Consider the following 17,692-nt stretch of genomic DNA (forward strand, 5'->3'; position numbering starts at 1 on the left):
ACCACCTTTAGAGGCCATTTTTCCCCACAGAGCAGGGGTTGGCCTTTTTGGGGGCACCGTGGTCCCCTTTTTGAAGCAATGTTTTATGGCCGGATGCCCTTCCTGCCACCAACCTTGTCGGTCGCCTCTTGCGACACACAGGGAATTACCAGTGAACTGGCACTCAATTTGCCGACCTCGGAAGGATAACGGGCTGAGTCAACCCCCCTGGCGTTAATTCAGCGATCGACTGGGATTCGAACCCAGGATCCTAGGATCCCAAGCCAGCACCCTAACCGCTAAGCCAACACCAGGCTTAAATGGTGAAGAATCGCTTTAAAAATTCTACTAGCCGGATCCGGATCGTCATCTAATTTTAATCGATTCTTTCTCGTCACACACACAACCGGTCCACCAAGTTTCGTCCAAATCTGTCCACAACTCTTTGAGATATCCTGGTATGTATCGTTTTTGGCCCAATCTCCCAATGGTGAAGAATCATTGTAAAAATTCTAGTAGCCAGATCCGAATCCGGATCTTCACCAAAATCTAATCATTTTGTCGGTGCTACATCTGTGCCAAATTTCGTCTGAATCTGTCCAAGTTTTTGAGATGTCCCGTTCACAGACAGACAGGGGTGAAAACTAAACCTCTATCCACCTTTAGTGGCGGAGTTAATCATAAATCACGGTCTAATTTGAAGGGAATTTTTGTGGGAATTTCCTGTTGCCAATCGGTGTCAAAAAAAGCCCTAGAGTGCTGATTTCCATGTTGCCGGTGACGTAACGCTATGAACTTACCTTGTTCCAAATGGCGGTTCACATAAAGAAATGGTGCATGTCGAGCTTGGATTCTGATACCGATTCCTTCGTCATTAGGAACTCTGAAGGTTTTCAGTATGTTGAAACTGATGAGGGATTGTGAAGAAACTATTGGAGACAAAATGAGTGATTTCAACGCTTTCAGGGGAATTATGGAGTCATATCGATTTGAGATTTGTGCGAGCGATTCAGACTGAGATGGTGTTGGTGACTATGGCGGTGTTCGTAGTGCAGATGAAAACGCCAGTCACATGTTCACCACCGATTAGTAGGTTTTGTTTTTTCGTTCAATTGAGGTTTATCAGTGATTTTGTATTAAGTGATAAATCAGTTATATTAGTTCAGAAGAAATACGGCATGGGCACGGTCACAACACAGCACGGATACCGACCAAATGGGTGACAAATGCCTTGCCCCACCTTCTCCGGCTGACCCGGTGGCTGCCCTGTATGTTTCAGGATCATCCAGTTTCATACTTTTCCAGGATGCCATTTCTGTCTGTGGTCATGTCCTGTCGTGTCCGTGCTGTGCTGTGTTGATGTCCCACTCCAGTGGGGTGATTGTGGGTATTGTTAGCTTGGGTGATTGTTGATGGGAGATTGTGTAGGGCGATTGGGGGTTTGGGATGGTGTTGTGGATTGTAGGGGTGATTGGTTAATGGGGGATTGTGGAGGGGTGTGTGAGGTGGTTGTGGGTAATGTTAGCTCGGTAAGGGTTGTTGAGGGGGGGGAGTGGTGCTGTGGATGGTCTTGCAGTTTTGAGTGACGGATGTTTCTTCCACTTAATTGTGTTTCCTCCACTTCCACTTAATTAACATCCATCTCAATCGTGGCAAATAAACACAAGATCTAGCCATCTTTTGTTTCATTGCAGTGCTCTGTAAAATGTTCTGAGCACAAAGGCAAATATTTTGCAGGCCCAATCCACATTTGGGGATTTCGGGCAAACCTCGTACAATTTCTGGCAACCCTCGGATCTTTCGGCCGTTGTGTAGCATGAAACCATCTTGGTTTGTATTACTACAACCTCCAAGGATGCATCGGCCCGGCATATTTGTAGGAATCAGAAAATTAATCGCCGTTTGAGTTCAATCGTACCGCGATGTAAACACCGCGAACCGTAAACAATATGGAAGTGGCAGTCTACTTCATTGTGTGACGTCACGCCGAATCGTGAATAAGATTTCAATTTTTAATTGCAGAATTCCTGCCTTTATAAATCGCAAATTGTAAAAAGATATCTATTTTGTGGGGTATGATGGGATAGATCAGCGTCTGGGTGGTCAGAGCATTTGGGTTCCCCTTTAAGGAAATTAGGCCATTTGGCCCGCCATTGCCGTGTTTCACTCCCAAGTACATTTTAGCTACATCTGTAAACAACAATCTTCTTGATTGTTTTTTTTTGGTTTTTTTTGTATCGTAAAAAAATCGTAAATAAACAACAATCGTAAATTTCGCAAATTGTACAAAGATATCATATCTATTTTGTGGGGTATGATGGGATAGATCAGCGTCTGGGTGGTCAGTTTTTCGCATTTTAGCTACATCTGTAAACAATGTTCTTGGTGTTTTTTTTTTTTTGTTTTTTTCCCCCCCACGCTAAAGTTTAAATAACCCGGTCTTGATTGGATGACCCAATTTGTTTGGAAATGTAGTGTGCCATGAGCGTTGATTTTGAGTTGTTTCCGTAACATCTCTATTTCTGTCGTTTGTCTGAACATTTGAGATGTTCAGAAGGTATTGGACCTGACATGGTGTGAGGAACAAATGTTATTTAATATGAGTTTTTGTGTTGTCCCACGTAATTAAAATGAACTTTGTCGTGCAAAGGCTGCTGGGTTTGTTTTGTGATGCCCTCCTTCATTCCAGCAGCTTGTCGATGGCACTAAAACCATGGTGGTGACTAATTATTTTAATTACCCCCGTGCCCGTATGCTGCGCCTCTTTGTTAATAACTGTTAATTGCCGATCTCCTCCCGTGCTGCCATCTGGCCTGGCAGCGTGGATGTACGAGCCTGAGCACATGAGGCATTGTTGAAGTGTTGCTGCAACTGAGGTGGCCTGTACCCATTTGACTTCAAGGTTGTCACAGTTGATGCGAAAGCTTCCTCGGTGGCCATTATATCACTATTTCTCGCTAATTTCTCTCTTCTCTTGCCCTAACCTCTTATCTCCTCATTGACAGTAACAAGCCAAATCCGAACCAGATTGCCCCACCGTTGGGAAAAACCAGCACAACTAATGGCTTGACATGTGGAGCACAGAGCGGTGCCTCCCCTACTCCCACTCCTGCACCCAATCCTGGACGCTCATGCGAAGGATGTTTTGGTAAGGAAGAAGGTGATGTGTCGATGCAGGTCCAGTTAAAAATGAGCGAGGGGCAATATTGACTTCCTGATTCCAAATTTGAATTAGGAGAAACTATCTCATGAAACCAGAAGACAGGTTAGTTTTACCATACCGATGCTTGGTCTTGACAGCAATTGGTTCGTATGAAGGAACACCTGAATCACAAACTGGGCGATGTGCTTAGTTGAGAATCCACAGCGCATTGTCACACTTCTGTGGAATTATGGCTGAATGTCTCAAGCCAGTGGCATGCTGATGAGGGGCGTGTCGTTGAAGCTGAAGGGAAAGGTGTTTGCTGCATGTGTGAGAAGTGTTATGATTTATGGGAGCGAGACATGGGTCATGAACGTAGAGCAGCAACGAAGGTTGGAAAGGGTGGAAATGCAAATGGTTCGGTGGATGTGCGGAGTATCGTTGAGAGAGAGGAAGACAAATGATGAATTGCGAAAGATGATGGGAATAGAGCCTGTGATTGATGCTGTGAAGAGGAACAGGTTGAGATGGTTTGGTCATGTGTTGAGGAAGGATGAAAGTGACTGGTTGAGAAGAGTGATAGAAATGAATGTGGAAGGAAGTAGAGGACGGGGAAGACCGAGAAAGACTTGGCTAAAGATGGTGGAAGAAGAAATGCGGCAAGGGGGTTAACAAGGAGAGATGCAGAAAATAGGGCAAGATGGAGAAGATTGTCATGGGGACCGCAAGGCTAACCCCCGCTCTAGCAGGGAAAATGGCCTTAAAATGCATGTTGTGTGTTGTGTTGTCTCTTAAGCCAGAATTCCTGCTGAAAAAGGTTGATGTATTTGCGGATGGCATTATCGATTTGCACTTAAAGTTTTTGCTGACATGGAGAAGCAAACAGAGTACTTCCCTTGTTGAGATGGACTTTTTGCAGAATAACTCTAATTTGACATGACTCGCGTAAATTCCAATGACATTGTGGCCAACGGGATAAATCAAAATGGCTCGCCAGAAGGCACAGTGATTTCTTAAGCCAAGAGTGCTTTTTTCATGCGATGAAGCCCTCCTCTGCCTCAGTGGAGAATTATTTGGTTTCGGGAATGTGATTGAGCTACGAGTGATTATAAGGCCATCACGTATCATGATGCACGTATTTGGATCCGAAGGTGTTATCCAGTAGATCGGATATTGTTACCCATGGACTAGCCATCACAGTGTGTATCGCCCTGTGTTTGGTGCAGCTACGACGTCATTCCAGTGGTACTCTTGGGGCCCACCCAACATGCAATGCAGGCTGTGCGCTTCTTGTTGGACCTACTGGAAGAAGTACGGTGGCCTTAAGCTGCTGTCTCGGCTGGAGAGTGAGCGCACGGGTGGGCTGCGGCACTGCATCACGGTGGGTCATGCCAGAACAATTTGAGGCCTATGTGTCGAGGTGTTACAAATACGTGTAAAAGGAATATGAAGGCTTGTCATTGTGCAAAATTATATTCCTTTGCAGTTCAACTGAATTCTGTATTTATTTTAATACTTGAAGTAAAGCTGCCCTGCACCTGTGGCCGGTGGGCACTTCCAACTGTCCAAGCTGATCGATGATATTTGTAAGCTTGAGTGTAATGTTATGGCAAAGTAATTTGGGCACAATAAAGGCCATTTGACCCACAGTGCATGTTGTCCACATAACAGTATTCTATCTATTTTCTGGTATTGCTAACAATACTGTTCGCTATCTGACAGGATGGTAGAGGCAATGCACTTAATTCTAGGCCCAACGTGTTTCAATTATACGTTATGCGCAAAACTACAAACTGTTAAATTGGTGCTTCACAGACAGGCTTCGTGAAATAGTCATGGCCAAAAATATTGGCACCCTTGCATTGCACTCTTCAAATAACTCACAATTTTCTCTAAAAATACGTTGACATTAACAGTATTTGATCTCCACAATTCTTTATTTCACTGTTAATATTACACAACCTTGGTTTTTGATTCAGAACTTAATATGTCCTTTTAAATCAGAAAAGAAAAAGAAATGGCCTTGACAAAATTATTGACATCCAAGACTTAATATTTGGTATCACGGCCTTTTGACAAAATAACTACAGTCAAGCGCTTCCTATAGCCATGAATGAGCTTCCTACACCTCTCTACTGGCAGTGTGGCCCACTGTTCTTGTGCAAACTGCTCCAGTTCTCCCAGATTTTAAGGGTGCCTCCTCCCAACTGCCGTTTTCAGATCTCCCCACAGGTGTTCAATGGGATTTAGGTCTGCACTCATTGCTGGCCACTACGGGACAGTCCAGCGTTTTGTCTTGAACTATTCCTGGGTGCTTTTTGAAGTGTGTTTGTGGTCATTGTCCTGCTGCAAGACCCATGACTTTCGACGGAGTCTCAGCTTTCTGACACCGAGTTGAACATTGCGCTCCAAAATGTCTTGGTAATCTCCTGATTTCATGATGCCATTCACACATTCAAGGTATCCAGTGCCAGAGGCAGCACAGCAACCCCAAAACATCACTGAACTTCCTCCATGTTTGACTGTAGGGAAGTTGTTCTTTTCTTTGAAGGCTTCATTTTGTTTTCTGTAAACATGGAGATGATGTGCTTTACCAAAAAGCTCTAATTTGGTCTCATCTGTCCACAGAACATTCTCCCAGGAGGATTTTGGCTTGTTCAGGTGTGTTTTGGCAAACTCCAGTTGGGCTTTATGGCTTTATGTCTCTCTGTCTCTGTCTCTGTCTCTCTGTCTGTGTCTCTGTCTCTGTCTCTGTGTCTCTCTCTCTCTGTCTCTGTCTCTCTCTGTGTCTCTGTCTCTCTCTGTGTCTCTGTCTCTCTCTGTGTCTCTGTCTCTCTGTGTCTCTGTCTCTGTCTGTCTCTCTCTGTGTCTCTGTCTCTGTCTCTTTCTCTCTGTCTCTCTGTCTCTCTGTCTCTGTCTCTCTGTCTCTGTCTCTCTGTCTGTCTCTCTGTCTCTGTCTCTGTCTCTGTCTGTGTCTGTGTCTCTCTGTCTGTGTCTCTATCTCTGTCTCTGTGTATCTGTCTCTGTGTATCTGTCTCTGTGTCTGTGTCTCTCTGTCTCTGTCTCTCTGTCTCTGTCTCTGTCTCTGTCTGTGTGTCTGTGTCTCTGCAGTGGGGTTCTCCTGGATCTCCTTGCATATAGTTGGTGACGGATGGTGCGAGTTGAAACTGTCGTACCTTGTGTCTGAAGTTCAGCTTGAATCTGTTTGGCAGTTGATTGAGGTGCTTTTTCCACCATTCAAACCATCCTTCGCTGCAATCTTCGATCACGTTTTCTCCTGCGGCCACGTCCAGGGAGTTTGGCTACAGTGCCATGGGCCTTAAACCTCCTGATAACATTGCATACGGTGGACACAGGACATGGACTCTGGACATGGACAATCAAGGTCTCTGGACATGGACTGGTAGAGATTTAGTAATTTTTTCAGTTTTTTTTTTGTTTGTTTCACTGCAAACCAAAGAAATAAATGTGGATACCAAAAGATTTTTTAATTTCAACAATTTTCTGGAAGAAATGGTGCATTACTTGAAAAAAGTGCAAGGTTGCTAATATTTTTGGCCACAACAGTAGCTAGTGGATGTTATGGATCCTTCACAGAGAGTCTATGGACAGTGAAGATCCGACAGTATATTTTGTCAAGAGGAAGCGAATTATCATCGGTACCCTCAACAAATTGCAACTTCCTGCCAAAATCACCTTCAGTCAAGTGTCATACCTGGCCAGTGATTTGTCAAAGACCTGCACCAAAAATTTTCCCCTGTCTGACCTAAAAATAAAGTATTTATCATTGGGACCTTCAAAGACGTTGTAGTAGTGGTCGTAGCATTTGTAAAAAGAATCAAGCAAGCTTCAAGCAGGGACTCTGGATGGAGTACGAGCACACAATATGACTTCCCTTACAAGGAAGTTTGATGCAGGAGAAGGCCATTTGCCCATCAAAGCCTGCACTCGCATTTCCAACTTGTGGTCGTGTTCTATTCTTTTAAACTAGCCGAAACCCGTGGAACATCCACAGAAGGGAGGATGTGGTGTATGGATAGAGTGTACCATTATGGATGGCATAGGGGATTTGCTTGTCCGAGTAAGAGTTAGGAAGAAAGATGAGAATGAAGAGTGCGTATATGAACAACGTATTTATTGCAATCTACTTAAATGACAACGCTACGATATACTTTTGAAAAATGAATGGATTCGTAATAGGAATCGGCATAGTACCACTCGGGCCACATAGTCCTTGAGCCAACCGGCCATATTTTGAAGTGAATGCTCCGGCGGGGGGAGTAATTCTCATTATGATTTTCCATTAGACCAATGTCTCAAGTGTCAGAAAAGGTGTGATGGACATCTGAGAACGGTAGCTTAGTGCCCGGATGGACGCCATCTTTGAAACCACCCAGCTCGAAAATGCCCATTTGGTGGGGTACATTGTTGCACGTGTATCTGGACTTCTATACTAGCTATCGATGTGCGGTTGACGACTAAATATACGTCCGATGTGTACCGTCTAAATAAAAAATAATATGAAGCATTTTGTTTTAGATTAATTATTATAAAAATCAATTATCGAAAAAAAATCATATATTTTTCAATATTTTATTATTAGACTTGTACTTTTTTTAGTGAAACAACACTGGTATGATTTTCCAAATTACGCATTGTGCTACACCGTTTATCTGTCTATAAAAATAACTCAAAAACTAAAACATATCATCCACCACGAGTTTACAACAAATAAATGTAAAGAGGCATAAAATGACTTAGGCCGCCGCTGGCATTATCTATTCTGACGATAACGCAAGTTAGGAATGTCGTACGGAGAGGATTTTAACACCATACGATATCTAATAAGCAGGCGGAAATTGTTACATAGGAAATCTGCACTTTGGTGGCCATCTTGGATTTCAAAATGGCCGCCAATTATATTAATTATTCATTACTAGAGTTTGGAAAGACGTATGGAGCTGATTTTAACACCATACGATGTATATTCCTAATAAGCAAGCGGAGGTATCATTGAACATGTCATGTTTTAGTCAAATAACACCGGTATGATCTTCCAAATTATACATTTTGCTAAACCGTTTATCTGTCTAAAGATTTTCAGGCAATTTGGCCTGCATTATAATAGAGAACAACATATGCTATACAATATACAGTGCACACAAAGTTAATCATCAGAGTCGCCATCAGAGTCATTGGCATCCTGAGCCACGATAGCATCATCCTGCACCATGTTGGAGCATCCCTGCAGCTTACACACAACAGTGCACTTCAACCCATTCAGTATGCAGGAGCAATCTGACGGTCGACACGTCCTTCTGCATGTGCATGAGATGAGATTCAAGACGACATCTGGAGCTGGTAGACCCGCCATCCATCGGATTGTGAGCGAACCGCCATCATCGAGTTCCCAACCATGTCCTGCTGATGGTGTTGGGACGTCTGGTAGGTTTTCAAGGCTGCGTCGCCAGATAGCCGCCTGATAGTTGGCCCTAAGCGTATGCTGCATCAAGGAGTCTTCACAAGGCGGCAATTGTCCAGATTCGATCTGGCCCTTCTTTGCACAGAACATGTGATAACGGAGCGAATTAACACCGACGATCTTCGTGTTCTTGGCGTACAGCTGACACGTGAAGGCCTGAATGCTATTGAAGACGTCTGTTGGTACATTCCACGAAGATCCCAGATCTGTGAATGCTTGAAGATACAGCTCATTTGCTTGCACAAGCTTCAAAGCCTTTATCTTTCCTTGGCTAGCCAGAGCACTCACAGTGTCACACCCGCTCCATGCATGAAGCCCTGGCAATGCACTGCAAACTCCAGACCCCAATACCGCAGCCAACTTTCCAACGTCGATCATTCTGACTCGAACCTTTGTTCCTCGTCTGATGAAGAGCTGACTATCGATGGTTCTGCTGAGATGAAGACTGATGATCAGAACGTCGGTGTCATCTGCCACTAAGATGATCGTCTTGTAGTGGGTAGCGGCGTGCTTTGCGTGGAGAAACATACGCGTGTCTGCTTCCTCGTGGCTACATTCGAGTGCTTGCACCAACTTCCACCTAACGCGGGTCAGTACCAGACATTTTTCACCACAGGTGACATAGTGTTCTGTTGCCTAGCTTTTCGCGATTTGTTTCATGTTTCCACGACTCCGCCAGAAACACAACCAGTTTCTCCTTTGTCTGGCTGCAAGCAAGGAGACGCCGCCAGTTCATGATTTTGTGTGCGGGTCTGATCTCGCTGAAACTGATGCCTTCATTTGAACCGCGGTTCACACGCTCAGCTGCTTTGATGGATTCTTCTGTGTATGTGTCAAAGACAACATCGATGCGCTCACTGCCTTGACCAGCGTGAAGCGCTGCAGCAAGGATGCGGTCAGATAGTTCTTCGAACGTGTCGTTCTCGCCATGCATCTTTTGTATGAGAGCCATCGCATCAATTAATTGTTGCACTTCGCTTGTCAACGTTCTCGGCTGGTTCCACAAGACCTTCCATGTGTTTCACAAGTGCAGCTTTGTTCGTTTTTTTCATTGACCCATCAACGTTTGCCAAAGACCATGGTAACGGCCCTAGTGGGTGACAAAGGACAAGTTGCATGTCGAGGTTCCTTGTCTTGGCGATGAGTATCATGGTGGCAAACAGTTGTCTGTCAGCTCTCAGGACGATCTCCTTGTTTGTGCCCTTCACAACTTTCTGCTTGATCTTACCAAAGGTCTTCAAGTTTAGCTTGTTCAATGTGTCATGAAAGCCTGTTCCCTCTTCAAGACGTTTCTGGAAGCTTTGATACGCCGCTTCCCCCTTTTGCAGGGTGTTGAGTAGGTCATTAGAAACGTCCTCCCTCGCAGCCGCTCCGGTAGATATACTGAGAAGACATGATGGATCATCGGCGAATGGATTGGTCCAGTCATTTTCCAGTAGATCACAGATAGCTGTGACGCCAGACTCATCACGTTTGATGCGAGAAGTAGACAAGTCAGGGTGCTTGGCGTGAGATGTGTCGCTGCCATTCACAAGGATAGTTTCTCGTAGTTGCCTCAGTGCAGTAGCCCGATTTTCTGCAGTTAGATAGTATCGTGACACAGCCCCTTGTCGAAGACTAAAACCTCGTGTTCCTCCAGCTGTTTGCGTATCTTTGTTTACTGTTTCTTCTGTTGTCTGATCAACAGCGATTCTGGCAAATGGATTCCCTGGTCTAAGCTGTACGGAGAAGTAGCCTTGATTGAAATGCCTGTACAACTCGGGGCATGTTTCGTGGAGTTGCGTCATCTGTGCATAGTACACTGGTAGATATCTAGCATAGTTCACCTTGTTCATTGCGAAACACCAAGGGATCACTCTTCTGACACAAGCCAAGTGAAGCATCCAGTCGCCTTCTCTATCCGCACGAATCAACCCCAGCAGGGTCTCTACCATATCAATATACATCATCCAGAAGCGAGCCAGGTCTCCATGTTTGGTTCGCAGAAAATGTAGGTATTTCGCGAACATGTCAAAGCTCTGTACACATGAATCATCATCGAGAGCAGCAGCGAGAGTCTCGTGGCAAACATCCTCCTTGATGCTGCGAATTTTGAGGTCAGTGCTTCGAATCTGGGGTTCCTTGTCAGGATGATTGCTTTCTATCCACACCTGGAAGCCCTTCCAAATGATGCGCATTAGTGCCTCGTACATCAACTTGTGGAGTCGCACAGCACGGTTGTATTGCTTGCCTTCCAGAACCCTGTTGATGGAACCTTCAGCGATTACTCCTGACTCAACAGCTACATCCCGAAGGCCTGCATCTCCAAACATTTTCCCAATGCTCGACATGAAGTTACAGATGGTATGGAAGTTCCCCATCATGAGCACGATTCTTCCATATCGATCGACATCTTTCCATGCTATTTCGGTCGCCTTAGCAAATAGTGCCTGGTCTAGCACCACCGGTATACGCTCAAGCTGAAGTGATGACATGATGTTCAGAGCTTCTCTGAGGATTTCTTGCACTGTTGCCATATCTGTGGCAGGCGCGTTTATAGTCGGCAGGTAGCCAACTACATCTTCCGTCACCTGAACACGATCTCTAGTCATGATGTTGAAACCAGTCCACGAACTGATTGTCTGGTCGCATGGTTCCAGCATGCGAGTCATAATCCATACGTGATTTCGGCGCTGCGCAAGGGATGTTGCGCCTGCAAGAGTGTCAGAAAGATCTGCAGGCTTGATTGCAGGTGGGCCCTCTCGTTTCCCACCGCTGTATATTGGAACTAAATCGCTGGATGACGGGATAGATCGCTTCTTATCTGCTTTGGATACTGCCGATGGAGGTTGGGGTGGCAAACACGACTGCGACTTCGGTTGGACGATGATACCGTTGACGCGATGCGATGTTCCGCCACCACTCAGCGATTCCTCTAGCCTGTCGATGTTATCGAATGCTAATACAGTCGGGACCGAAGGGTGCACATGTGACGGAAGTGGTACTTTGTGTGCACTGCACTGTATATTGTATAGCATATGTTGTTCTCTATTATAATGCAGGCCAAATTGCCTGAAAATCTTTATAGACAGATAAACGGTTTAGCAAAATGTATAATTTGGAAGATCATACCGGTGTTATTTGACTAAAACATGACATGTTCAATGATACCTCCGCTTGCTTATTAGGAATATACATCGTATGGTGTTAAAATCAGCTCCATACGTCTTTCCAAACTCTAGTAATGAATAATTAATATAATTGGCGGCCATTTTGAAATCCAAGATGGCCACCAAAGTGCAGATTTCCTATGTAACAATTTCCGCCTGCTTATTAGATATCGTATGGTGTTAAAATCCTCTCCGTACGACATTCCTAACTTGCGTTATCGTCAGAATAGATAATGCCAGCGGCGGCCTAAGTCATTTTATGCCTCTTTACATTTATTTGTTGTAAACTCGTGGTGGATGATATGTTTTAGTTTTTGAGTTATTTTTATAGACAGATAAACGGTGTAGCACAATGCATAATTTGGAAAATCATACCAGTGTTGTTTCACTAAAAAAAGTACAAGTCTAATAATAAAATATTGAAAAATATATGATTTTTTTTCGATAATTGATTTTTATAATAATTAATCTAAAACAAAATGCTTCATATTATTTTTTATTTAGACGGTACACATCGGACGTATATTTAGTCGTCAACCGCACATCGATAGCTAGTATAGAAGTCCAGATACACGTGCAACAATGTACCCCACCAAATGGGCATTTTCGAGCTGGGTGGTTTCAAAGATGGCGTCCATCCGGGCACTAAGCTACCGTTCTCAGATGTCCATCACACCTTTTCTGACACTTGAGACATTGGTCTAATGGAAAATCATAATGAGAATTACTCCCCCCGCCGGAGCATTACTTTTGGTCTGGCTCAAGGACTAACACTGGCGCAGTGGTATGTGTCAATGGAAAGGAACAGCAGTAAAACCATAGACTTAAAAAAAATGAACAGATTAGTAAATCGACTGGAATTAGCCCCATACTGGCGCATTGGTTAGCGTCAATGTCAAGGCAGAGCAGTAGGAATATAATACAATGAACGCAGTATCAGAGGTTGAAATTATTTTAAAACTTCTGGATAAACAATGTTTGGGGTAATAGTCAAGCCTCTGACGACTCCTTGCGTACTCGTATTATCAACCTTGATATACACATCTTTGAACGACCGTGCTCTTGAACATGCCACATATAAATAACTGGCCGTGGGAGAAGACAGGAGCAGGCAAATATATACCCAGTTTACGGAATGTTTGGCCCTGGGCTTTATTTATGGTCATTTAATATGCCAGGCGAACAGGAAACTGAGATAAACAAAGAGCGCGGTTGGAAGAAATTATGGTAAACCCACCTGATGAGGTTAGCGTACACCGCGATCGACGACACCGGCACAAATGCATGCTCAGGATTGTCCACTCAATGGACGGCTTGCTGTCGCCTTCGACTGTCAAATCAGCGGACGGCTTGCTTCGCCTTCGCCCAGCAGACGCCAATACGATGGCGTCGTAAGATGGCGTATTATCGGCAGTTAATCGGATGCTTTTGGGCCCCAACGTCGGCTAATTCAGATTTTTCGAGTATGGCTGTACGTGATAAACAAAGAGCGCGGTTCGTAGATCGTAAATCCATTAGTGCCGTGGGCATCGGGTCACTGGGTGCGGCGTAAAAGGGATAACAAAGTCGAGTCCTTACGGTATTATTATATCGATGCTGAACAATGAGCACCAGATTCAGACTAGCATGAAGTCGCCGAAGGCATGATGTTTTCAGGTTGTCCGTCCATCTTTGATCGGTTTTTGTTACCGCAATAACTTAAGAACTGCTGAAAGGATCCAAGTCAAACTTCGTACAAGTATATACAATGACGCAAGGATGAACTAATTAGATGGGGGCAAGAGGTCAAATGTCAGAGGTCTTGTTGGGTAAAAATTCTGTTGCGTTAAAAATTCTGTTAAAACTTGTGTGCTAACTTGGGATTTTGACCAAATTTGGTACAAGTATATATTATGATGCAAAGATGAACTGATTAGATTTTGGCATGAAAGGTGAGGAGTGGGGTGATTTTGGTGAGGTCAGAGGTCATGCCAAGTAAAAATGTGATACTTGAGAACAGCTGAATGGATTTAAATCAAACTTGGTACAAGTATGTGTAATGTTGTAAAAATGTGGGCGGAGACTTATCGGTCTGTCGTGACGCCGGAGTGCCGTTCCAGTTTGTATTTGGTGTGGCTTAACTGGGTTTGAACCGCGGACGCTCTAACCATTACACCACCCAGTCTTATTTAAGCAGGGGATTCAAATTGGCAATCCTACGTTACAACCACACATGCTTTAACCCACTACACCAAACAACTACAATGGCTTACTCTTGCGCACTCTCAAAGATGAACAGTGGCACTCACTTAGCGATGGCTCATCAGCTGAGCTTGGTTGCCCGGGAGCCCGGCAGAATATCTCCACAATTGGCAATCATTCTGTCATGACCTCGGACTGACCTTCAAAATGAGGTGTTTTCTTTTCGACAGATGTTGGTCTCACATTTTTTTTTTTTTTTTTTTTTTGTTGTTGTATACTGAATCGAGGCTCGTGAAAGAGCTAACATTTACTTCACAAACAAATCAACCAGACAAACAAAATATATAAAAAGCGGGAGCGGAAAACAAGATGGGGAGAGAAGGTGAAGCACACAAACACAACATTTGAGAGCAGGGAGATGTGTGGAAGGGAGAGGGCTTGTGGGGAGGAGGCATGGGAAGGGGGGGGGGGGGGTGGAGGGAGAAGTATAAAACACAAGGACACCAATGACTTCCAGGACAGAAGTTGGTATTTCAAAAAAGTGGAATTGGGGTGAAATTAGCGGGGGTAGAAAAGATCATGGTTTTGGATGGGGGAAGATAAGAGATGGTGGTGAACAGCTGTTTTAAAGACCTGGAGGGTGGAGTGGGATTGAAGAGAGTGAGGGAGTTTGTTCCAGAGGCGGGAGAAAAGAGGAATGAAGGAGTGAAGGTGAGCAGAGAGTCTTGATTTTGGCAGTTTGACCATAAGAGGGTTGCAGGCAGATCTTGTGCGACCTGTAGGAATATTTGCGGGACAGAGCCCAGAGAGAGCTGGGGGGGCAAGGCCAGAGAGGAGTCGGTAGAAGATGGAAAGACCACCAACCTGCCTGCGGTGAGTGAGTGAGAGGCCCTTGGAGTTAGCTTCATCGCGGGAGATTCCAATGATTCTGAATGCTTTGGTTTCAACAGCGTGAAGACGAGCTAGTTGTGAGGCAGGAGCACCAGCCCAGAGGGGAGAGCAGTATTCCATTGAGCTGCGGATGAAAGCCTTGTATGTGGTGAGGAGCTCAGGTGTGCCAAGGAAGGACTTCGCACGACGGAGGATGCCCAGTCGGCGACTGGCTTTGGAGGCCAGATTTGAAATGTGGTTTTCCCAGGAAAGATCATGGCAGATAGTGAGACCCAAAAGCTTGAGTGACAGAACTTCTTGGAGAGGATTATTCAGAAAGTGGATGGGAGGGTTGTCCAGTCGGTCTTTTCGGAGAGACATCGTAAGAGTGTGAGATTTGTCAGGATTGAAAGACATGTTCCACTTGTTTGCCCAGTCTGTGATTTTGTCCAGGTCTGCAGAGAGTGAGGAGGCAGCAGACTGCCGATCTGAGGGATGAAGAATGGAGCGACAGAGAGTAGAGTCATCAGCAAAGAGATACAGAGGATTTTCAAGAGTCAGAGAGATCATTGATGAAGACCAGAAAAAGGACAGGGCCTAGAACACTGCCTTGTGGAACTCCAGCCTGAACAGGAAGAGGAGATGAGAGAAACCCATTCAGGGCCACACGTTGACTACGACGAGAGAGGAAGTCCGCCAGCCATGCGTGGAGATTTTCATGGATACCAAAAGAGGAGAGTTTGGTGAGCAGAGCGGGGTGCCAGACCGTATCGAAGGCACGTGATATGTCAAGGGAGACTGCTCTAATTTCCTGTTTGGCATTGAGGACCTCCATCCATTGTTGAGAAAGCAGAAGCAGCATGTCCAGAGTAGAGTGTCCAGGTCTGAAACCAAATTGATGATCAGAGATCAAGCCATTGGAGAAGAGGAAAGATTTCATATCTGAAGCAATGATGGATTCCATGACTTTGCTGATAATTGGGAGAAGGCTGATTGGTCTGTAGTTGCTGGGATCTGTTTTTGCACCTTTTTTGTGCAAAGCGGTGATGTTGGCAGATTTCCAAGCAGATGGAAGATGACCTTGAGCAAAAGAGAGGGTGAAGAGAACAGAGAGAGGGAGTGAAAGAGCGGAAGAACAGGATTTTAGGACCCGTGGGCTGATGCCGTCAGGTCCAGTTGCAGAATCCGAGTCGAGGGTTGACAGAAACTTTTCCACCTTGTCAGGAGGAAAGGTCACAGAGTCCAGGAGCAGCTGGGTACGACTGGGTACGGTGGGTACAGAGAGGGATGGGTTTGGGACACAAGATTTAGAGGCAAACACAGAGTTGAGGCATTCAGCTTTTTCGCGTGCGGAGTCAGCCGTGTGGCCATTTGAGGTGAGGGAGGGGATGGAGGGGGAACAAACACCAGAAACAGATTTGACCAGACGCCACCAGGATTTGGAAGAGGGAGACAGATAAGAGAGTTCGGTCCTGAGAACGGAGAGATATTGTTTCCTGGCTCTCCTGAGCGTGGACACACACTTGTTTCGGGCTTTGTGAAAGGAAATGAGATTTCCTTCCGTTGGATTTGCTTTCCAGGAGACGAAAGCAAGTTGTTTCTGGGCAATAGCCTCACCACAAGATTCCGTGTACCATGGACGGGAGGAAGGGTATGACAACAGAAGACGAGATGGGATAAATCTGTGCATGAGAGAGAGCAGTTTGCTTTGGAAGAATTCCCAGGAAGAATTTATGTCAGAGGCAGTAGAGATGGGAGACCAGTCCAGATGATTGATGGCTGCTTGAAGACCGTGCCAGTTGGCCTGAGTGAAATGCCAGACTCGTCGATGCTGAGGAGGCTCTCTGAGAATGGTCAGAGAGATGTCCACTTTAACAAGCACATGATCAGAAGAGCCGATTGGAGCAGAAGAAGAGCAGCAGACATTTTCAGGGAAGTTAGTCATAACCAAGTCCAGAAGAGAAGATGCTCCGTTGACTGAAATCCGGGTCGGGAAATTGACAGTTTGTGTCAGTCCCAGTGAGTCACAGAAGTCCTTTGCTGAAGAGCCATGGCTGGTGAGAGAGGTACCCACACCCAGCCAACTGGCATGGTGACAGTTGAAATCACCACATATGAGGAAGAGAGAGTTGGGATGGGTAGATAGAAGTTGGTCCATATTCTCAGACAGCGAGATGTAGATGGAGTCATCACTGTTTGGTGGACGGTACAACACACATATAAACAAAAGGTGGGAGCGAAGGGGAAGCCGTAGCCAAAGGTATTCCTGGGGGTGAGGTGGAGAGAGGGCAGTGCAGGGCGAGTGAGGAAGAGTTTTTTTATAAAGATAGCAACCCCACCTCCAGGACGAGGCTCAGGTCTATCATACCGGAGTAGGGAGTAACCTGGGAGAGATACCAAGGAATCAGAGACATCGTGAAGGAGGAAAGTTTCTGTTAAGCAGATCACGTCTGGTTTGTCAGAAGCAACCTGTATGGAGAGATCAGACATGTTTGAGCGAAGGCCCCGGATGTTTGAGGTCCATACTGTTAAGGAAGAGGAAGGGGGAGCATCGGATACAGAACAGGGGGGGGGGGGGGGGAGCGGTAGGGTAAGATGTGGAAGAGGAGGAAGAGGTAGGGAGAGCTGTTGAAGGTGTGTCAGAGATTACAGAATAGCTCGGAGAAAGGGAAGGATGGGGCAGACAAAAGGTTTGATGGTGATTGGGAGAGGCGCAGTGAGGTGGTATTTGACGAGGGGGAAGAGCGAGGCAGAAGGTTGAGGGAGATGAAGGTGAAAGTTGGAAGGGGGAAGAAGCGGGGAGGACGCTTTGAGGGGGAGGGGTGAGAGGGGAGTCTAGGAGGGGAGGAGCGAGGGAGAGTCTCGGAGGGGAGGGGTGTGGGGGGAGAT

General features: G+C 45.5%; 1 protein-coding gene across 10 annotated transcripts in view; it reads left to right on the plus strand.

Annotated features, from left to right (window-relative positions):
• The window catches only part of LOC137437474 (metastasis-associated protein MTA1), a 160,108-nt gene that overhangs the window by 99,224 nt on the left and 43,192 nt on the right, over positions 1-17,692 (plus strand). For all 10 annotated transcript variants that reach the window (XM_078766888.1, XM_068131827.2, XM_068131830.2 and 7 more), the window contains exons 12-13: positions 2,985-3,127; positions 4,348-4,502. In XM_078766888.1, the coding sequence (XP_078623014.1) occupies positions 2,985-3,127; positions 4,348-4,502 (298 nt within the window). The remainder of the gene's footprint in view (positions 1-2,984; positions 3,128-4,347; positions 4,503-17,692) is intronic.

Source organism: Myxine glutinosa, chromosome 12 (genome assembly GCF_964187855.1).
Source record: "Myxine glutinosa chromosome 12, kmMyxGlut1.1, whole genome shotgun sequence".
NCBI classification, from domain to species: domain Eukaryota; kingdom Metazoa; phylum Chordata; class Myxini; order Myxiniformes; family Myxinidae; genus Myxine; species Myxine glutinosa.